Below are 23,666 nucleotides of genomic sequence, written 5' to 3'. Positions count from 1 at the left end.
GGCCCCCAAGTGACGGGAGCTTTTTGTTTTGTCATTTTCTCAGTGATTTTAACTCCACTTTAAAGGAAACCAAGCTGTTTTCTTAATAACAACTCGCAGGAAAAGGAATGTTTAGTTGACCATCTTGGCCGGGGAGTAGGAACAGATGATAGTTACCCAGCTTTGAGCACAATATCAACTTCAGGAAAGAGGATTTTAGAGGACAAAACTTCTCATTTAAAAAAAGCTCACTCTATGTGATCAAAGAGAGATTTTCTTCCATGCCTAAAAAGAAAATGACATTTTTTAAAACCCTGTAAACATGATTTTACTTACATATTTCCTAATGTGTTTCTTCATTCCTCGAGAGCTATCAGTGGTTCAAGGGTTGTCCTGACCCCTGAACCTTGACTTTGTAATAGAGATTCCTAGTAGAGGACAATACCTGTGCCTGTTCTCCATGGGAAAATGAGTGATCCCGTGGAAACCAAGCTGCCAGTTCCCCAGACAAAGGATTTCTTCCCTTCACTGGGGCAGTCTCTCCTACCCTGTCTCTCCACTGAACTTGTGCCCTTTCAGACTTTCTGATGTCACGTGTTCCCTTCGAGGATACTCTCAGGCTTTATTTCATGTGTATTCTTTTGTCTTTGACCTGAAAACTCAAATCTAGATAATAATGCTTCTGAACAGCAAATAATAAAAACATGGTCTGAAATTTACCTATTCCTGACTTAGATTAGGAAAAAACCCTGCAGCTTTACTTGTGACAGTAGGGACACGACCTTGTCCGTGTGATGTCGTGCTTCAGCCCCTTTTAAACCCAAGGTCAAATACCCCACATGAAGAGAACAGATACTTTTTTGTAACGTTTTCATGTTTTAATTCCAAAATGCATAAACTTGTTAGAGTACATTTAATTGTGGCTTCTGGTATGCTTGTCACCAGAAGCTGATGAAGCTCCCTCTCCCTTTTAGCCTGTAATGAGACCATGCAAGTATTTAAAATTAGAGTGAAATCACTTCCCTGCCAAAAACTGAAACTGATCACATAGTGACTTGAATATCATTGACCCATTTTTCGGTTCCTTTCTGTACATTAAAAGAATTTTAATAGTGGAAAGAAACCCTTCCTCTGAGCAAGATAGAAAAAAAAAGGAATCTCTTTTGTGTTGGCAGATTAAAGAGGCATGCATTTAGGACACTTGCTTTGCGGGTGGTGCACCTGTGTGTGTCCCGATGCCCCGCTGTGTACCAGGGACATAGGACACTGCAGTTACCCACCAGAGTGTGTTTCTTTCCAATAAAATAACTTCCTAGTTTGCAGGATGATGTGAGATAGTTCTCTCACAATCTTTACTGTTGCTATAATAAATTAACATTTTACAGTATTTAATTTCATACACTGGTACTACAGACTGAACGGAACTAATGGTAAACGGATTTCAAATGTGCTTGAGGACGATTAAGCAGTTTTTGGTTTCCCTACTTTTCTGCTCATTGAAGCATGTTTCACACGTGCTCCCTTCCCTTGGGCATCATTTTCTATTTCCCCTTTCACATTTGTACTAGTTTAATGTAGGCAGACCTGCGTAACGAACATGAATTAAAAAGTGTCTGACAGGTTGTCTGTAGCTATGTTTGGCTCCCATCAGAGCTGTCCTTCTCCCAAATTGGATTCCAGAAACCAACATGGAGTAGACCGTTTGGATTGTTCTGATCTCTCACTTCCCTCTGAACACACAAATGCAGAGCCACTCTGCTGTTCCCCGTCTCCCATCCCCTTTCCCATCGCAGCCATAGAGACACAGAAACATTTTTGACCTCCTCTGAGATAAGCCGCTGCCCTTCTCCCCACCTGTCTTGCCTTCCGGCCCTCAGACTCCCACAACCTGACAAACACTTGGGCTGCTCAAATCAGAGAGTCCCCTGGTTCTCTCTTGCCCTGACACAGGTGGGTCACCAGTTTGTTCCCTAGTGGAAATTCGAGCACCCTCAACTGTCTTCCAAGCTTCTGCGTAAAAATTTTTGGCATAAAAACAGTTTCTTTCTTTGCAGCTTTACCTTTCTGTGTGTGTGGAATGAGGCTCGGGTTTTGTTCAGTAACCTTTCAGCTGACAGAATCTGTACCACAAACAGCAAATGCGGTTGTGCCCTTCAGCAGATGACAGAGAAACAGGAAAACTTGGGCTGCTTCTTTCAAAGGCATAGTGTCCGTATGAGATATGGTGCTTTCCATCCTTGAAGCCTTCCCTTTCTGTTCCAGAATTCTTTCCTAGATTTTGAGTGGTGTTTTATGGTGTTTTACTTTCTCCCCAAGACATCTTTAAACACCTTTCCCTCAGAAAAATAGGATCTTTCCACTCTGTCACAACACTTGTATGCAGCTTGCTTTCTGATAAAATACAAAGAAACTTCGTTTTCTCACCGTGCGGTCTGGGAAGAGCCTAGGAGCCAGTGGAGTGGCGTCCCAGTCTTGCTCCTGCCCTGTGGCCCAGCCGCAGGATGGCCTCAAGCACGACCTGTTGACCTTTGTGCCTTCAGTGTTTTCGACTGTAAAATAGAGACCTGTACTTGCTGAAGAGTAGTCTGTCTCTGTCCTTTCACTTTGCAATTGTATGTTATCAGTGTTGCTGCCATTTTTATTGTTCTGTGCCCTAGAAGTTCATAGATCTTTTTCCTGCAACATAACAGCTCAACAAACATCTTACCTCAAACAGCTAGTGAGAAACCACAAGGGTAGCTTGTGGTCTAGTCTGGTTTGGTCTGGTCCTGTGTCTTGGCATTTGAGCTGTGTGACAGCAAGTACCCGTGGGTGAATAGACAGGCTGTTACATCATTCCTCCAATCTGCACAGTGAACCTCAAAATGATCCTCACGACCTTAGCGTTAGTCTCAGGTTACAGGTGAGAATATGAAGATCAGAGAAGATCTGTTTTCTCCAAGTCTCGTGGCAAGTACGGGGCTGGGCTTCAGAGTCTGCATGTCTCTTGTACATGTATCATTTGAAAAGACTGGGGGGGGAATGGGAAATTTGGGGAGGTGAGAAGCATTCTCTAAAAAGAATTATGAGCCCACTTAAAATCCCTGCTCCCTCAAAGAAAGCAATAAAGCCATCTTTGCTTGCCATGGAATCCCAGTTGATCAGCGTACGTCTGTCTTCCCAACCCGGGAATAAGCCCATTGCTGTGCTCACAGTGCTCTCTCCTGACTCTGGCAGGCGCTGGCCCAGGCCATCAGGGAAGCCAGAGAGCAGCACCCCGACATGTCGGTCACGAGAGTGGTGGTGCACAAAGAGACGGAGTTGGAGGAAGGGGAAGAGTAAGTAAGGTAAGCGTCTGTATCCTCTGGGGCTTCTGTCTTGACCGTTTGCGCTCCTCAACCCGCCGAGGGACGTGAAATGTACTCCCTCACGGTGTCTGTCTCCTGTGGTCCATGTGATTTTTTCAGACTTTATTATCCCAAATATATCCACTCACGTTACCTGCATATAGTTATTAACTCTGCTGTCCAATGGACATGTAATGTTAACTGTCATGTACTGAGGGCTGCTAATAATTGACATTTCTATATTGTTTTACTGTTGGCAAAGTGTATCAGTATAGGGGCGCTTGGGTGGCTCAGGCGGTTAGGTGTCCGATTTCAGCTCAGGTGATGATCTCACGGCTCATGAGTTCAAGCCCTGCGTCAGGCTCTGTAGTGACAGCTCAGAGCCTGGAGCCTGCTTCTGATTCTGTCTCTCCCTCTCTCTCTGCCCCTCCCCCACTCACACCCACTGTCTCCCCCACCCACTGTCTCTCTCTGTCTCTCTTGTCTCTCTCTCTCTCTCTCTCTCTGAAAAATAAAAACATTAAAAAATAAAATAAAATTTATATGTAGATATAAAAAAACCAAACCAAGGTATATCAGTATAGGTTGTCTTAATTGACATTTACGATGACCCTTTGAAGAAGGTGCTATTGCCTTCATTTAGATGAGGTGTTTTTATTGTAGGGGGCACAAAAGGGAGATGAGTTAATTCCTTTAAATATACATGAAAAATTATATATTAGAGAATGAACCAAAAAGGAAAAGATTGCTTTGGCTATATAAAAAATTTAAAACTTAAACCAAAGTAGAAGATAAATGACAAAGTTCAATATGCCTGGCAGAGAAGAAGTCCATATCCTGAATATATTATGAACTCTTGGGTCTCATCAAAAAATTTAAGCATGTAAGTAGAAAAATGGGCAAAGAATTAAGTAAACCACATAGAAACTAAGTGAACAATAAACAAAAAATGTTCAGCCTCACTATTTAAATCAATACAAATTAAAAATTTAGTGTACAAGTTTTCACTTATAAATCTGGCAAATTTTGTTTTTAACTAGTGTTGGGGAGGTTAAGAGAGGAAAAATAATAGTCCTGTGCAGCTTTATAAATTAGTAATATTTCCTAGAGAACAATTTGGCAAAACCCACATTAAAGGTACCTACCATTTAAACCATTGTTAAGAATTTATCTTAAATAATCAGAGATGTATACAAAGATTTACTTACAAGAGTATTTATCATATATATGTATATATATGTGCATATGTGTGTATGTATGTGTATATATATGTATATATATGTATGTATTTGTGTGTATATATACACATATACACACACACACACACACATATATATATATATATATATATATATATATATATATACATACATACATATATATACCCAAACACACACAGTCACACGGACAGTCTAAATGGCCAACAGTAGGGATTGGTTATATCTTAGGCTGTTTCCGTGTGATGACTAAAATATAGCCACTAAAAGTTGTGCTAAAGAATTCTTAGTGAAATGGGTAAATGTTCTTAATTACATTTGTATTAGGGTTTTAAAAGGTAGGTTTTTTGCATAGCACATATACCAAGTTGCTTTTTTGTTTTCAAAATGCTTTTACACTGATCGGTTAATGGATACATACCTCACAGGAATGCCGGTCACAGAATACGCCTCGTGGTCAGGCCAGGTGTCTTACACAGAAGTGATGGCTCCCACGCTTGATCAAACTCCCCTCTGATGTTTTAGTTTATACTGAACTAATACGAAATGACCTATAACTTTCTCATTCTTACTGATCTTGATGGATTCTGGATTCTAATCCTTTGTTACGGATTTATGTGTTGCAGATATCTTCGGGTTTGTGGTTTGTCTTTTATTTTAAGTAGAGGTCAATATAGTTAGTATATTGAATGTAGTTATTAATAGAGTTAGTACAGTTTAATTACCACGCTTTTCTTTATGGCTTATGCTCTTTCCATACCCTGAGGTGTTAAAGATACTATTGATCAAAGCATGTTAATGTTGCCTTCCATAGATCAATCCTTAATCCATAAGAAATCGGTTTTTCTGTGTGATAAGAAACAGTGATCATTTGTTTCCTTTATAAGTACCAGCATTCCAGCCCTGTTTATTGAAGAGCCCATCCTTTCCCTCTCTAATCTGCAGGTCATGTATCAGTTTTCTTGTATACATGGGGATGTTTCTTGGTACTTGTTTCCTGTGTCTATCTCTGCTCCAATGCCATACTGCCTCAATTATTATAGCTTTAAAATGAGTCTTGATATCTGGTAGGATGTGTCTCCCAATTGTGTTTTTTCGAGTGTCTTTATTCTGGGCTCCTGGTGTTCCATATAAATTTCAGAATCGGATTGTTGAGTTCTAAGATAATCCTATGGTATTTTAATTAGAACTGCACCCACTTTGTAGCTCAGTATGGTGAGAATTACATCTTTATGATATTAAATCTTCTTTCCCACAAACGTAAAATATCTCTCTCCATTTATAGGTGTTCTTTGATGTCTTCCAACCAACTTGTGTTACTTTCTTACCCAAAAGAGGTCTTATGAATCTTCTCTAGCTGTTGCTGGTTTAGGAAGATACAATTGACTTTACAATATTTGTCTTACAAGTTTTAATGTGAATTGGTCATTTCAGTTATTCCTAGCACCTTTTACTCATTTTTTTAGTGGGTGCGTGTCCACACATGCACACGCGTGTATACACACACACACACACACACACACACAGCCTTTGAAGTTTGACTCTCAGAGGACCTCTTTTATAAGCAGCCTTGTGAAACAGATTTAGGTTAAAATGTAAATTCATGTGTAAGGTAAGCAAACTAGGTAAATTTGGAAAGATTCATCCATCCAGTCAAAAAAATCCTTAATGAGTACCAAAGTGTTCTAGGGTAGAGCTTAGGCACTGAGGATTCAAATTGTCAAATTGGTAAACAAAACAAACATGGTCCCCTTCCTCGGGAAGGATCCGCTCCAGGAAGGGAGGTGCAAATATGAGCAAACAAAATGTAATTGCAGATGTGCTCACTGCTCTAAGGAAGTAATGCAGTAGGAGAGAGCCAAATATTGTAAATTTAACCTTTTACTTGAGAAACCGAGTTTGAGTGAAATCTGAAGGACAAATCGGAGTTACCTGTGTCTGCAGCCATCTAAGCATCCCCACCCCCCGCTGGCTGCAGTTTGTTCTTGAACACTGTCCCTTGCCTGGTGCCTGTCGGGGCTGAGAGGAGGAGTGTGTCTGAACCCCTTCAGCTGCTCTCCACCTGCCCTGCCAGGATCCCACAGAGGCAGCCAGGTGGGCAGAGGCAAAGAGCAGGACCAGAAAAGAAGAAATAACTACTGATGATATATCTGCCCCATCTCCCTTTCTCAGACGCGAGCAGCTCTCCTCCTGATCTGACCCGACCTCTTCCTTTAGAGTAGCTCTGAGCTTTTGATCAAGCATTGAAAGTAGGGGAGAGGGGAGCAAACGGAAGATGGTGAAAGAGGAACCCGCAGAGGGCTGAACCTCCCGAGGCCGGCACTCGGCTGCAGGTTGGGCGGCTGTGAGGCAGAGAGGAGTGAGCACGGTCCGGGAAGAAGGGAAACACACAACGCATGGGAGACTTCACTACTTCTTTGTAACTTTTTATTTTTATGTTGTGTTAAGGATGACTCCCTCCTGCCATTTTATACTAAATGCATGTTTCCGAGCCCTCAAATGGACACAAAATGTTAATGGCCTTGTCACCACTAGACTGGTGCTCCCTGACTGTCCTTATGAGGAGGAAGAGTCCCACTGGATGGTTTGGTCCGTATGGCCTCAAAAGAATGAGCCCCAGGAGGGGGAGCTCGTGACTTTGCCTCAGCTGGCACCATAACCTCTCTCAGCCCAGACTTCAAACAAGTCCCTGTGGCTCCTGGAATAATCCCTCATGTAGGATAAAAAGCAGACAATGCCTCCTTCTCTTCTGAAAGCAGTGAGCAGCCAGAGGAGGAAATGATGGAGGAGCAGCCTCTCTTCCATTCATTCGTTTTACTCGCTTGTTTTCTTGTTTGTTACACCAGATCTATGGAACGCCCTTTGGGTATCCCCGAATGTGTACCATGGACTTTGAAATCAAACAAGTTCCGCATTCACAGTAAATCATTATAGCAAAAGAGGGTCTCTAGTTTGAGGATATGTTCTGAGCTGAGTTTGGCGGGAACAAAAATCTGTGCATGAGGATGGGGCTTCTCACCTGAGCCTCCAGGAAAGTCGGAATAGCTGGATGAAGAAAGTCATGGAAGAGGCCATTCCAGGCAAGATCTGGTACTGTGAACCTGACCCTCTACAAAGGGTACACCATCAGGCACAGCTGGGTTGCAGGACATGTGTAGGAAGGAGAGTGATGGAAGGTGAGGGGGTGCAGAGAGGCAGAGGCCCAAGCATAGAGGGTCTTATGAGCCACACTAAAGAGGCTAAGCTTTATCCAGAGAAGAAGGTGTGCCTCATGTATTTGAGAGATGGTAAGGAGATAGAGGCTTCTGACTTGGTGACTGCACGGGGATATGGAGGTTAGTGAGTTGGGAAGATTGAGCAGGGGAGAATCCCATGTTTCTGGCTTGAGCCAATGAGTTGATGGTGGTACCTGTAATTTCATGTATTCGTGGGATACGTGTGTTATTTCCATATGTCATGTGCAGTATGGCCAGTCTTCTTGGCTTAGCTGTCTTTTTTTTTTTTTTTTAATTTTTTTTCAACATTTATTTATTACTGAGGCACAGAAAACACAGAGTGTGAGCAGGGGAGGGGCCCCGACTCGGGGCTCAAACTCACAAACCGCAAAAACGTGACCTGAGCCGAAGCCAGTCACTTAACCAGCTGAGCCACCCAGGCGCCCCTTGGCTTACCTGTCTTAAAGCAAGGTGTATTTTTTGTTCTTGGTACTGTAGGAGAGAGCACCTGCCTTAGGCATTCTGGAGGGAGTTTGGCAGTGAATTTGTAAGGCCCTGTCTTACACACACGCCCACAGCAGGGTTATTTGGAAATTTACCGGGTGGTCTGCTTGTTAAGAGGAAATATAGCATAGCAGATCTTCTGGGTTCAAATCTATCCCCTAGGTGTGTGACCTGTGTGGGCTCTTTCACTTTTCTGTGTATCTGTTCTGCCACGTGTGAACTGAGGATGGTAATAGAATATACAAAAGAGTTTGCTTCCAAGGCACGTTGTAAGAACTTTTTGTAGCCTCTAGAGTCAGCTTTGAACCCTTCTTGCTCTTAGGAATAAAATAAAAGTTGGAATGTTCTACCCCACACATGTTGAGTGTGAGCTGCACAGGAGAGGTCTACGTGCACGTGGAGAGGTCCAGGAAGTTGCCAGGAGCTTTGAGAGAAATCACAACAGGCTTCTGAGCAGGAGGGGGAGGCCTGAAGGTCATGTGAATGTGTGCTCTAGTGAGGAAGCCTTTGGTTTGAGTGACCTGAGCCGGGTCAGATGGGATGTAACAGGAGGAGAGGGGAAAGTAGGAAGACAACGAGGACAAAAGGGTGTCACGAAAGCTGCAGAAGAGAACTCCCAGAAGGAGAGAGTAAGTATTAAATATGGCAAAGAAATTAAGTGGACATGTCCTCTGCACTCGTTGGTACGAAATCAGCCTGGGGATTTGTCACAGCTGCCTCAGTCCGGTAGTGAAATGGAGCCCTGTAACAGGTTGAGGACATAGGGATTTCGCATGGAGAGTGCTTTCAAGAAGCCGACAACACAGCAATGGGGCCTTTGGCTTTTCTGTGCACTTGTTATCCAAGAAGATGGAGAGCACTGTACCGGGTTTCACAGAGCCACCAGAACTAGCGCTGGGATTACCCCAAACCCGGTAAATCCATCCTTCCTTTGAGGTAGACCTTGAGTCCCAATCTCCCTCCCACATTAAATAACTCTAAGTTAGTGCTGTTGCTTCCTGTGCTGTTGGGCATCCATGAATACTGATTTCTAAATAAGATCATGTTGTCTCCAAGCTAACCTTTCAGAGTCAGGGTGATATTCAGGATTTCAAAATGAACTTGAAAGCCAAACAGGAAATTAGCATTCATTATCTAACTGACTTGACAGGAGAGAAGAGCCACATTGGCTGAACTGGTAGCCAAACTGAGTTCTAGCTAATTACATGTAGGCCCTGATGGGCATCACTCTGTTTTTAAAAGGGGAAGCACAAACCCATTGACTTCCAGATGACTGTTTCCAGTTCAGGAGCCAGGAGTTCTTCCAGCGTATCAACTGTGTTGCATTTTCATTTTATTCCCTTTGCCTCATTTGTGCTAGTCTCATACCTAAAATTAGTATTAGTTTTCAGTGTAGATTAATCAAACCTAACATGAAGATTTGTACAGAGACTTCGAAAGCCATTTTGGACTTCGTGGCTTTCAGGCATGGCCAGTTTTCACTTTGCAGTGCTGTGGAATGTTGCGTTTAACATTTAAAGCCGGCAGGTGCTATCAAGGAGTCAGCTCCAATAGACTTGAACTGCCCAACGGAAGAGGCACTGGACACCACTGCTGTTGTGCATTCGTTAGCGCCTGGTAGCCACTAATTTCCCAGGGTTTGCCCTTGGACAGAATTACTATTCACTATTGTTTTTGAAGATGAAATGATCTTTATTGGTTTTTTTTTCCGGTAATAATAGAGGCAATTATAAGTTTTTAAAAAGGGAGGGATAGCAGAAAGTGCAAGTGACCCATAATTCCTCCGCTCCTGGAGGTCGTTAATTCCCTTTCACAGTGTCTCTGTGTGAACACGTACACAGTCACGCATTCCCACCTCTATTTGTGTAAGCTCCTACTGTTGACTCTGTTATATAGCCTATTTGTCCCCCCTCCACTTAACGATACATTGCAGATAACATTCCTTGCCATTATCTCATCGTTTTTCAATAGCCACTGAATGGATGCATGAGGGTTTACGTGACACCTGTTAATGGGCATTTAGGTTATTCCTCTGTTTTCACAGTTAAACCCAGCTGCAAAGATGACACTTGTGTGTACATTTTGGGGGCATGGATTTCATTGTTTTCTAAGTGAAAATGTTTTTAGAATTCTGCTTAGAGTTGGTGTGCCACCCAGGGTTTCGTTTCTTTTTTTTTTTTTTTTTTTTTAATTTTTTAAAATGTTTTACATTGAGGGAGAGAGAGAGACAGAGCATCAGCAGGGGAGGAGCAGAGAGAGAGAGGGAGACACAGAATCCAAAGCAGACTCCAGGCTCTGAGCTGTCAGCACAGAGCTCGACGCGGGTCTCGAATTCACAAACCACTAGATCATGACGTGATCCGAAGTCAGACGCTTAACTGACTGAGCCACCCAGGCTCCCCACAATGGTTTCTTTTGGGCATATTGCCTGCCTGTCCTGAAAGGTTCTATCAAGTTAGACTCCCACTTAAATTTATGAGCAACCTGTTTTCCTACACCTTTGTGACATTAAAGATTGTAAAACATTTAAGAAATCTTTGCCAGTCTGGTGAGGAAAGAGCATTTGCCCCCCCTCCTTTTTTTAATTGTGTGTTTCTTTTCTTTTTTTTTTTTAATTGCTAGTGAAGCTAAAATACACATACACCTCACAATTTTCATTTCTTTGAGTTGCCAGTTTTTTCCCCTTTTTCTGTTCAGGTGTTTATTATCTCTTACAGATTTATTAAGGTTATTAACCTCTTAGTCACAAATACTGCATATTTTTTTTCCAGTTTTTCATTGAGAATTAAAAATAGCCTCAAAGGGGTGGGGAGGCTGAGGCAAAATTGGCAAATTAGAGTCATGAAGGTGATACCCAAAGTTTTGTTTTTTGGCCCAAACAGTATTTTTTTAGAACTTAGATTAATGGTGCTTAAAATGGGAAGGCTTTGGACAACTTCAGAAACATGAGAAACTCTGCTGCCTGTCATGGCGGCAAAGGTTGAGGAGGCGCTGACCTCCCTCAGATGAGGGGAGAGCTCTGGGTCCCCAGCGCCTCTTCATGCTGAGGCCCTTGGTACCTAGTCTCCCTACTGATGTGTTCAGCCGCCGGCCTCTGAGGAGGTGGGCCTGACATTGTGCCTTTATTATACCCGAGACAAGGGCGCATTGAAGAGTATGAAAGTTAAAAGAATATTCAATCTTAAACTGCTTATAGATCATCTTCTCTCAACCCCCCCCCCTCCTTTTTAAATGAGGAACTAGAATCCTAGAGAATAAAGTAATTTGCAAAGGTCATTTCTACTCAGGAATCCTAAATGCCATCCATGTGTAGAGCTAAGTATAGTTTTGTCTGTCTGAATAACTTCTCCCATGTTAGTCATCCCAGATACTGTTTTTTAAAAATGTAAATTTGTGGGTGGCATTAGGAGAGAATTTTGCTATGGTAACCGATGAGTGCGAGTGAGTGCGTGCGTGTGTTTTAGATACCCCTGACCCCATGAGAATTACATTCAGTGACTTATTGGCCCTATGTTGATGTAACGCTTATGGATGAAAATAGTTCCGTTAGCCTTAGAGCAAGTGGGAATCTCGATTTGTCCAGTACGATAGCTGGGAATCTCGATTTGTCCAGTACGATAGCCAGTACTCACATGTGGCTACTTAAAATAGGAAAAATACTTCCCAATTGATGTACTGTAAGTACAAAATAACATACTGGATTCTGAAGATGTGGGGGGAAAATGTAAACTAAAAGTAAGCTAGAGAGTTGGGTCTAGAGATGAATTCTTTTGATTCCCACTAACCTTCCTGTTTAAAGAAAACGCAAAATAAATACTTAGTAAGTAAGTTCTGTTCGTATATGCTTTCAAAGTTTTTTTTTCCCTAAAAGATAAGGGGTTTTGATACTATTTTTTTAAGTGCAACTTTTATTTGATGCCACAGAGAAATGTTTTCTCATCTCCTTGTCTTAATGAACCTAATATTGATACAGGCCTAGCTAGAATACTGGATACTGAGTATATCCTTTCTCTAGTCCACTTGTAATGTAAACGAAGCTTTAAGATTTTGTAAAATGCTTTCACATCAAGTTCCCACAAGATTTAAACCTAGCAGAGTGAACCAGAAGATCTTATTCCAGCTTTCGGGCCAAATACTAACTACTCTTAGAAATCTTTGTCAGAGCTTCAAAGATTTAGGAAAGCCAGGTTCTTAAAGAAGGCAGAGTCCTCCCAAGATATTATAGGTGTAGTTATTTAACAAAAGAGAACAGAAGAAGCAAACCAGTTCCCCCACCCCCCCGAACCCCTGCTCTTCAGGCTTGCCTTGCAGATCCGTCCCTGTTACATTCACTCGTGGATTCATCAGTGCGTACCATTGTGAAAGGACCACGTTCGAAGCACTATGATAGTTGTTGGGAGAAGGAGGTAAAAGCATTGGAACGCGAATGCTAATAATACAGAGAGTAAAAAATAGTGTTTTAAGAGTAGCCTTCATAAAGGGCTGTGAAAGTTGACTGGAGGAGAGACAGTTTCTTATGGGCATTTCCGAGAAGACCTCCCTGAAAAGGCAACAGGGAAGCCACTCTCTGCAGAGTGCTGGGGAGGATTCGAACAGATGGAGGCGAGCAGAGAGGAAAGAGCGTGTGGAGAAGCAATGGGATGGTATCAGGAAGAGCAAATCCTACACGTGGATGTGTGTTGAGGTCTCCGCAGACCTGGAAAGACTTGTCAACGGCAAATTGCAGATGGAAGGTCCTGACCTTGCGTGTCAGTACCTCAGATTAGACTTTGCTGTGTAGGTCATCTGCACAGGGTACGTGAGTAGGGGAAGAGCGTGTTCGGCACTGTTCTTCAGGAAGGTCAAATCCCTCAGAAGAGTGTGGGGTTGACTGAAAGCATGCTAGATTAGGTGAAGCGTCCTATAAGGGAACCATTACATCAGTTCGAGCAATTATTAACAGGGAAACCGACACGGTCTTCAGTGTCTGTCTAGAAGAGTAGAACAGAACTTAAGGTGGAAGCAAACCCAACAAAATTTGAAATCTCCTCTATGAAAATCTATAAAAATAATACTGGTTAAACATTCATTGGTTGCCTGCTCTGTGCCCCGCTTTGTTTGAGAACTTTGCCAACTAGTTTGAGAACTAGTTCTTACGGCTATTTTAGGTGTCAACGAGGACACACGGAGGCCTAGAGAAGTTAAGTCTCTCACCTAAGTCACACAGATGGTGAGTGACAGAGCTCGACTGACCCACAATCAGTCTGAATCCACACTACATGCTGCTTTGCAGAAGGCTTCATGACGGGAATCTTTCAAATAACAGACTCCCACCAATGTACTTGAAACATGATTCATTTTAGAAAAATTTTGTGCAAAAGGTCTTTGAGGTTGCAGCTATGATACAAAGCTAAGTGAATAAGTAAATCCATATTTTATAAAATAACGGTGTTTAAAAATGAGGTAAAATTGATGTTTTCATTTGACAGGATGTTCTGAAATTGCTGTGTGGTAGTAATTCTTTAACAGGGACTTGAATGTGTCAAGTATAAAGATTCCAATAGAAAAATTACTGTGGGTTTTAGGGGCGTCTGGCTGGCTCAGTCGTTTTAAGCATCTGACTCTTGCTCTCAAGTCAGGTCATGATCTCATGGTTTGGGAGTTAGAGACCCATGTCAGGCTCTGTGCTGACAGTGCAGAGCCTGCTTGGGATTCTGTCTCTCTCCCTCTCTCTCTGCTACCTCTCCTGCTCACGCTTTCTCCCTCCCTCCCTCCCTCCCTTCCTCTCTCTCTCTCTCAAAAATAAATATTAAAAAAATTTACTGTTAGCTTTAAAGAAAACTCCATTAACTGGCCTGCTGGCATCCCTAATATCACTCCCTTACTGTCCTCAAAGGTAAGGGAGTGTAATTGGCTCAAAGCCTAAAGAGAGCTTTGGCCATTTACAGTGTGGAAGGACAGAAGGCGCTCTTCCTGACACCTCCCTCTGGAACGGGAATGAGTTGTGCGCGAAAGTCAGGCGTGGGTTTTTGTTTTGTTTTGTTTTTAACAAATGGAAATTTGGAGAAAGCATCTCAAAATTGACTCTTGAAAGCAAAAATACTTAAGTAAATCGATGTGATTTTAGCAAACTCTGAACTTTTTTCTTTGAAGTTGTGTTAGCGTGTACGTTATCGAGCGCAATATAGTTGGCACTCAGAAGAGACAGAGATGGGGGTGGAAGGCAACCAGGTCCAAGACCTGAAGGTGAGACCAGAGTCTCCCGGGGGCCACTGGAGAGCCTCTTGAGGTGAGTGGCACCATAGCAGCATTAGTATGTTCAGGCAAAGCAGGTGAAGCAAAGTTATTTCCCTGAACTGTTTGTTGAACAGGTGCTGACCTGTTGACCATTTGACCAAAAAGGAAAAACAACAACAATAACACAAACAACAACAGTAGATTTAATTTTTCCTTCTAAATTCAGCAGGCACACAGATATCCACGAGAGAAGGAAACAGTGATAGGTTAGGGACAGCAGAGGCTACACAAACAGTTTCTAAGGTTGATGGTCCTCAGACACTTTACTCTCTTAAATATTACCAAAGAACCCAAAGAGCTTCTGTCGGAGTGAAGTATATCTACCAAAATTCACCCTAGTAAAAATCAAGATTATTGAAATTTACCACATTACAAATTAAACAGAACAAATGTAAAATATTTATTAAAATAGCTCAAAATAATCACTTAGTGAAAGAAGCGTGTCTGAAAGACTACAGGTAGTGTGTGGTTCCAATGATATGAAATCCTGGAAGAGGCACAATGAGTGAGACACTAAAAACAGTGGTTGCCACTGATCTCATAAGAGTCTTTAAATATTGGGAAGCTGTCAAGCTCATGGTGGCCGGACTAGTTTTCCAAAATCCCAGTTTCACCTCAAAGCTTGAATTTTATCACCAGCCACAAGTATCGTCCATTGTTTTCCTTGAAATGACAGGCTCACCTCATTTTCAAGAAAATGCCTGCCAAATTGAATAACATGGTTTATCGTTCAGTAATTCTCAAATAAAAAAGGTGGTTATGAAAAAGCAGCCTCTTCAATTCACAATCCAAGCAGGACTTGTTTTCTCTAGACATCCACCATCCATCTGTATGCCACAGGAGTGTTCTATGCCCATTTTCCATTTCATTCCACAGAATGTTAAAAAGACAGGAACTCAGCGGTTGAGATGTAAGACAGTAATTTTATTTTCTGTGTTTCATCAAGGACATCCTTAAGTGAAGCTGCCTGCCGCCTTACCGTCTTTGCTTCTGTGTCACCGACAGTGCGCAGTGGTAACAAACAGTGACTTTGGTACAGTTTGGTGGCACTGCTTTGACCTGTGTGTCATGATGCCAACAGGGGCACTCACCCTTGTGTCACTATCAGTGAAAATGTCCATTCCCCGGAAATGGCAGCTAATGGCTCAGTGTGATTATGAAATGGCTTTGACTTCATTACCCCCCGAAAACGTCTCTCCCTCAGGATCTGCAGACTTGGAGAACTGGTCGGTCTGCATCATAGTGGTGCTATAAACATGGTGAGCATTGGCTGTTCCCTGGGTTAACCGAATAGAACTTCTCCTACTTTTTTGGCTCTAGGACCCCTCTTAGAATGAAAATTCAGTTTAAAAATTAAAATCAAATACTCAAAGACCAAGGAAGACGGTTTAGCATCAGTAATAACGGAAATCCATAAACTATTGTATTTAAAGCTGAACGTTACACCTGGGTGCATGGACCACATTTTTATTTAGGAAAGAGTTGGATTATCTCTTACATAAATATTTTACTCATGTTTTCAAGATCTCCGGCTGTACTACTGCCCTATTGTAATTGAATCTTAATCCGAAGCTAAATGTTATGGTTTCTTGCATTATTTTAATTATTTTGGATAAAAACCACATTTTTGCGTGTTTATTGAGAGTCCCCTTCAGATGAGTGCTTTACCACTTACAGGCAGTATTTCTAGTGGTTTGGGTCAAATACTCTTTCACAAGTGCACATTTGCAGTTTACCGAATCCGTTTCTGGAATAGAGCACGCTCATGTTTGAAACCCCTGTGTGAGAGCCCCTGTCTCTGGAAACTCTGAGGTTGTGCTTTTCAGATGCAACGATAAAACCCCTGTGCTTGAATTTGGCTGATTTCCCACTGTTCGTCAGGCACATTAAGATAAATTTGACTGTTTGGAACCCTCTGTGAGGACTTAAGGTGGAATAGGCAACTGGTACATATCCTTGAAGCATTTGGATATGGAGTTAGATCTGTGATTAGATGAGGCAGCCACCTTGACCTGTTCCCACTCTGGCCCAAAGAGGGGGACAGAGGCTAGGGGAACTGCACTGTAGTAGTCAGTAACGCTCACTGACGTTGTATATAGTCTAGGGGTGGGAAACTAAAGCATGGAAACGGTGGTTTGGGCTTCTGTTTTTGTTTACTTGACCAAAACTCTAATACATAATGTATAATTCATATACTTCAATGTTTTGATCCGATCCAAGCTCAAGGTGACCATTATGATATTGCCAAAAGGGGCAAAGATAGTAATTAATGCCAGCGATTAATGCCTGTCAATCTGTTGACAAAATAAGGTATCCAGACTATTGTGAAAGAGAGAGAATTCAAGCTTTAAAAAGAAAAAAAAAAAAAAAAAAAAAAGAGTTCTTGTAGGAAGCCCTTGTATGAAGAACCAGGGCCTAGTTTTCAGTTTGATTGGGATGGGTAATAAATCATTTAGAGCTAAAATGTAGTCTGTTAAAAAGTCAACTATGAAGGTTTTTTTTCCTCTCTCACAGATACATGCCAGAAGAACAGGAAAAAATTTAAATGTCTGGTGCTTGTGTATCAGTGGCGTTGGTGATTCCATCCTTTTCTCCTTCTTTGTTCAAAAGCTTAGATGTTTACTACTTGCGGGAATCTATTTCCATATATGTTTAAGTACAGGAAGCAGTCAGAAAAAGATAGGTGGATGTGTCAGTTATAAACTTCATACAATAAATCACTCCCTATTCACCCAGAACAGTGAGAAACTGGGATGTTCTGCAATACTGAATATCTAATTAGCTCAGAGTTCCATTTGATTTACTGCTTCTTAAGGAATGGGGAAAAGAATGCATTTAACATTAAAATTACAATAAATGTAATTTTCTATCCTTCTGAAAACTGTTTGGAATTCTAAAAGCGTGTTGAGGTTGTCATTTGTAATACTTATTACCCGAAGAGGAAATTGGTTTGTTTTACTTTATAGTGGTTTGATTGCAAATAAATGAAAGTAAATGACATTTGAGTTTACATGAGTAACTATGTCTTTTTCTCTACATATATTTCAATAAACATTGAAGCTCTTTGAAATCAAGATCTCTCATTCAATTCCTATATACGCCTAGATTCCTGTTTACTTGTCTGCTAATGACTTTGAAACAAGCTTAATTTTAGCTTTCTTTTCGAAATTGAAATTTTTATATTTGGTGAAAACAGATTCAGTGGAGTAACATGACATGGAACGTAGAGGAAATGGAGAATCGGAGCTTAAACCTCACTCTTTCTGTAGGTTTCCAGGCACTGGTAACATGAGAGGTTCACTTTCTATAACCTGAGCTGGGCGGAGCGGCAGCTGGCTTCAAGAAGCAATGCATATTCACTAAGCAAGAAGAACAGAGCAACCAGCTCACAAAGATCAAGGGCAGATAGTGGGACTGAAGGTCACAGATAACTCCCAGTTCCAATTTGATTGGTAGTTTTATCTATTCCCTCTCACCAGCCCTCAAGTTTCTGTTCATAATTACTAACCTAAAAAAGGATGACTATGTGTTTTCTCCATTGATGTGCCCCTCTCCCCCGCCCAACCTGGAATCGAGCAAAGTCCTAATGAGTAATGAAATAGCCAAAAGCAGACAACAGGTGGGAGACAGTGAATTTGATTAATCTATCCTGTGTAATCAAGAGGCTAGAATAATATGTATGATAAATCTCAGTAATGGGGAGTTGTTCCATTAAAACAAGACAAGGGGGTGTGCATTCTAACTGACTTTGAGGCCATATCTCTTGGAAAGGACCTTAATTACCACTCTCCACTGTCCTCTGTAATCACCTGCCTTTTGCCAAAACTTCCAACCAAGCTGGAGTCGAAAGTGAAAAATTGCCTTCTCAAAACGCTTTTCACTCTTGGGGCTAATGCACCATCCTTATTTTTTGTCTATCTCCCTATCCACTCCTTTTTTAGTCCTCTCTTCTAGCCAACCCCCCCCCCACCCCCTTTGATTATGGGCTTCCCCGGGACTCGTCTCTCATTTTTCCTTATATTTGCAAAGACTAGTTCACCTGCCAGTTTTACTTACCCTTTGTGCCAACCTGCAAATCCACATCCGTGGTCCTAAGACCTCACCTGCGCCTTATGCCTTTCATTCTCCCTCTGCTTTTGAGGTCCCAGACTCCAAACCTGATAGTGCTCTCTGGTACTTTCTTCCCAGACACCACCCTCTGATTGTACTCCAGCGGGGGTACCTCCCAGTCCGCTCTGCACTTGGTTTCTGTGGCACTCACATCCCCATCAGCCAGCAGGCATACCTGGCCTTCCTGTCTCTCTCCTCCCCACCTGTAGCCTGTCCCTCACACTGAAGCTTCAGCAAGGTTGTCAGAACCAAAATCAGGCCATCTCAAGCCTTCCTCAAAACCAGCCGCCTCCTCTCCTGGGCTTGTCCTGCCCTGCGTGGACCCGCCACTCACCCCCTGGCTCTCTGACCTGTCTTCTGCCTCTTGCTCTCTACTCTACTCTGGATCATCACAGGACACTGAGAGCTGTTCGTTCATCTGAATGTGCTTCCTGAATTCATTCATTTTTTTTTTTTTTTTTTTTGTCAAATCAATTTTGTACTTGTCAGCCGGGTATTAAAAACTAGACCTAATATTTTTTACCTGACCTGCCGTTACTTAATTATTATCCCCAGTAATGTCCATTTCCTCACTCTCCTGTTCCTCATTCATTCTCACGACCCCTTCTGCCCCCTTACTCTGCATACCCCCCTGAACACCATCTCATTTCCTGACCTCTTTCCCCATTCTGTTCTCCCACCTGAAGCACTTTCTGTTCATTCCAAAGAAGTCAGAATGGACTTTGTTTTTCCTCCTTCCTTGAATCTAGCTTTGAAGTCTACATGGGTTTCTCCTTTATGGATTTTTAATGTATGCATTAATTCCCTGTTTTATAATTAAGTCTTTTTGTGTGTGTTCTTAGTTGCCGGTTGTTTTCGGTGCGCAGTCAGTTCCCCACACAGTGTAAGGCCTCCTCAGGGTGGAGTAAGTCCTTAGTGCTGGTCTTCTGGAAAACATGCTGCGTATTGTAGAATTAGGTAGTAACTGTTGGTTACTTAATTTGGAATTGGATGGAATGTTACACTTTTTTTTTTTCAAGCCTCTGTCTTTGGAATATTTAACGCTTGTCCCTTTTTTTCCTCCTAGAAATGCATTTTTTTAAACAACATTCAACTTTGTGAACCTGAAGAATTTTGACCATTCCAAGTCTTAATGCCACACCACTACTCCAGCGAATTTATACTACAACTGGTAACCATGACCAGGAGCCGGAAGAATTAAAATGCCAACGACCAAACCTTACCTTAACAGCTCTGGTCTATACTGTTCCCTCGCATTTTAATACATTATTTTGTTTTATAACCACTTCTAAATATTCTTTTTTTTTTTTCTTAATTAGGGAGTTTTGATTTTGTTTTCCCGTTTGCTTTGTGTACAACTACCTGCTTTTTAATCGCTCATTTTGATCAAATGATAGTGAACAAAGCCAGCCCAAGCTGGTAAGGTGCCGTTCACTTGAACAGGTGCTGTTGTGCAGAAAGGAAACTCAGTGACTAATTTCAATAGCGACTTTCCTATCTTCCAGATTCTTCCCATTGAATTCTCACGGGAAATATTTACAGATTTTCAGATGCAGTCAATATACTGTACGAGGAAATATTAATACAGATTAGAAGCATTTCTTACATCTTGAAAATTTTCTAATGTTTGAGAATTTCACTGGGGATATTTTTTATATTGAACCCTGTTGACTTTCCAGTCCTCTGACTTTGGGCCAGAAAAGTAAAAAGTCAGAGAATGTCCAGACTGGAGAATTACCAACAAATTCACTGACCACGCACTGTGTTGAGAGACCCTGTCGCACCACAGTGCCAATGCTTCTCAGACACGTGCTCTTTGGCAGCATTCCAGAAACAGGAGGGAGGAAGAAGAGAAAATGGTGGCTTCCCTTCTGCTAAAATATGCAGGCAGCTTAAAACCTTAGTGCTTTCTTTCTTAACATGTCCAAATTTCAGTACTTTCCATTATTTGAACACACTTGTGTAGAACGCTTGCTTTGTATTAAACCTCCTTGTCTACTTGTAAAACTGACCTTTTGTTATGGAGCAGGTATGTCTCTTTCAGACAGTTGGATGATTCACACGAGGTTGAGGACACCGGGGAGAGAAGCAGGGGCTGTGGTGGTTTTTTGATGGTTGTGAGGAAGCTAGACCATTTACCAGCACACACCAGAGACCTGATAGGGACCTATTAACTGTATTGAACGTTTTTTCCTTTGCTTTTGACCCTATGTATAGTTATGATGCCAGATTAGATTTATAGCAGCTTCAAGTTGTATTAAATGGTATTTTGCTTTCTGTAATACTGTTATAAAATAAAGTTTGTTTATTCTCTGAACTTGTCACTTCTCTTTGGGGAAAAAAAAAAACATTTCAAAAAAAATTTTTTTAATGTTTTTATTTATTTTTGAGAGAGAGAGAGCATTAGTGGGAAGAGGCTCAGAGGCTCCAGGCTCTGAGCTATCAGCACAGAGCCCAACGTGGGGCTTGAACTCACAAACTGCAAGATCATGACCTGAGCCAAAGGTGGACGCTTAACCGACTGAGCCACCCAGGCACCCCAGTCACTTCTCTTTTTGTAAGGGTTTAAAAAATAAACTGGAGTGTTATTTTCAGTCAAAAGTCTACTATGTTATGAAATGTCACTTTGGTCACTCAGGTCTTTTATAATCTGCTGCCGCCGCCAGCATCACTGATCTGAAATGAATGAAGCAGCATCAAAAGTTTGGAAATCCGTTGTTTAGAGCGCCAGATCCCTCCTGCCTGCTTACACGATCCACCCTAGCTTTTACAGATTCTCCAAGGGATAATTTTGCTTCTTTTCTGTGTGTATTTCTTGTTTTTAGAAAATATTTTAGCTGTACCATCAGACTCCTCCTCGTGGTTTTTCCTCCTGTCCAGTGGGCTTTAATGTCTCAGGCGGGATATGGGTTTTGCCAAGGGGCTGTGTCTGTGTTAAATCGGGGTGGCTCATTGTGAAACTTTTGCCGAGACACATCAAATGCTGAGTTTTCTTCTAAACACTGAAGACATTCTACAGCAAATGGCCAACAGGGTACATTCTGTTTTGAAATATTATGTAGAATTTCTCTCTCTAGTCATTTGAAGCGAGTGTGTTAAATACAATTTGCATAACCGTCTTCTTTGGGATCTGTTCCCACTGAATTCCCTCTCACCTTGTGAAAGGTCTTTCTCACCTCTGCAGAATTATTACAGAAACAGCTCTTCTCTAGAGAAGCCGATCTCAGCAAGCCAAGCCTCCGAGACCTTACGGAACCAAATGTGGTTTTGTGAAAATATTTCGCATCAGAAAGCTTGCATATATAATGTTCATATTCAAAGCAGAGGTTGGATTTACCAAAGTTTGAGAACCATATCAGTCCATACTTCCAGTGATAATTGCACAAATAGGAAGTGTCTACGGCAGCTCCAGTGAATAAGATACGCAGTGTTTGAGTGAAGGCTTAGTTTTATTCAGCTGAGATTGGAGGGACAGGGTTTGGGGTCCCAGAGAGACTTCTAGAGCATCTGTGGGGCTTAGCCCAAAAAGTAGCTGGGAACAGTGTTGATAAGTAATGCCATGTGTAGTTGCAACGGCAAGGCTGTTGTTCTTAATATTTTGCATTAATATTAGAAAATACTTCTCAGGATATTATAATGTTCATAAATTGAATTTTCAAAACCCCAGATAGAAAGAATGTTAGAATGATAGAATAAGAAAGCAGGTCAGCAAGGTTCACTGAGGTGAAACGTCCAGGTGCTAATTGTTTGTCTTCAAAGCAATATAATTTTAAAATAGTAAGCATTCTTTTTAGTTGTGTGGGTTTTTTTTATTGGTACCATTTTACATAAGTCTTATAGCAATCCTGTGTGCAGCAAACAGCAGTGCATTTCCCAGAGGCCACAGCTGGATAGAAAATAAGGTTATATTTTAGATGTGTAGAGTCGATAGATGTTTGGTATTTCACTACCAAGAGTAGCTCCTATTTTCCTTTAAGAGATGTTGTACTCACTGCATAGACCACAGTTCATGGAATAACTAACACCAGGGCTCCAGCAGTGAAACTGACTATAGCCATAACTACTGCCCGCATGGACTTCATTAAGTGTTTCCACTTATTTATGAACACAATTATTTGATATCTGAAAACCTAATTGAGCATTTATAGGTAGGAAGAGTAAGTTGTGGTTTAGATGAAACCAGATTGCCCATGAGTGGATAATTGCTAAAGGCAGGTGTTGGTAAGGGTTTATAATATCATTCTGTTAAAAGGTGGAAAAAAAATACCCTAAAGCCCCATAATTTTTTTAAAAAGTTCTCTCTTCATGTATTGTTAGAGAAGAATGCATTGTTCTTCGTTGTATGGTGTCCCGGTAAGTTTCCACCTGTCTTCCACATTTGCAGGAGAGACTAGGACATGTGAACATTACGGCTGAGACAGTAACAGGGAATATTCCTTGGTTAATTTTACAGATGTCAAAATGGACTTGGACGGATCCTTGCATGCACCCGTTCATGTTCTTGCTGGGATTAGGCTATTGTGTGGCATTGGCTCCAGAAGAGTACAGGCCAGCTGGCAAATCCTAGGTGCCACACTCCTGACTCTTGGCCACGGGGTCAAACACAACGACCCTGTATACAGTTATGGTGCCATATTAGATTTATAGCAGGTTATATAAAATGATACTTTGCTTCTAACACCAAGGCCTCAGAATCCTGCAGATAGACCTTTGAATCCCCTACTCAAGTAACAACCTTGTGACTTTAATGAAGGCACTTAAGTGTCTCCGAAGTGAAGGTACTAATAGGTCTCAGGGCAGGGATATTCTGATGGTTAGATGAAATCAAAATGTATACAATGCCTCGTAGAGCTCCTAGATCAATACTGCCCTCAAAACATGGCAGTCATTGTGAATAATAAGAGTACCATGAGGTAATCCACTACTGGCAAATTTATGGAAGATCATGCCAATCTGAGCTGTGTCCTGAGGGCTTTTCCTAGAATTCTGTTTTATCACAGGGTTGACAAGTCTATTGAGAAGGTTTTGGCTTTGAAGAT

General features: G+C 41.6%; 1 protein-coding gene across 30 annotated transcripts in view; it reads left to right on the top strand.

Annotated features, from left to right (window-relative positions):
- Positions 1–20,944, top strand: part of EPB41L2 (erythrocyte membrane protein band 4.1 like 2) — a 219,269-nt gene extending 198,325 nt beyond the window's left edge. For 26 of the 30 annotated variants that reach the window (XM_023254368.2, XM_023254367.2, XM_023254366.2 and 23 more), the window contains 2 exons: positions 3,196–3,305; positions 19,694–20,944. In XM_023254368.2, coding sequence (XP_023110136.2) covers positions 3,196–3,300 — 105 coding nt within the window. In that variant the 3' untranslated portion in view covers positions 3,301–3,305; positions 19,694–20,944. Of the gene's footprint in view, positions 1–3,195; positions 3,306–4,489; positions 4,494–13,047; positions 13,560–15,463; positions 16,913–17,031; positions 17,518–19,693 lie in introns of those variants that run through there. The other 4 variants (XR_006598288.1, XM_045058035.1, XM_045058034.1 and 1 more) reach the window with 4 other exon arrangements.
- The last annotated feature ends 2,722 nt before the right edge of the window (positions 20,945–23,666 follow it).

This window comes from Felis catus, chromosome B2 (genome assembly GCF_018350175.1).
Source record: "Felis catus isolate Fca126 chromosome B2, F.catus_Fca126_mat1.0, whole genome shotgun sequence".
NCBI classification, from domain to species: domain Eukaryota; kingdom Metazoa; phylum Chordata; class Mammalia; order Carnivora; family Felidae; genus Felis; species Felis catus.
Note: the sequence above shows the minus strand (reverse complement) of the source record. Positions and strands in the feature narration are given on the sequence as shown.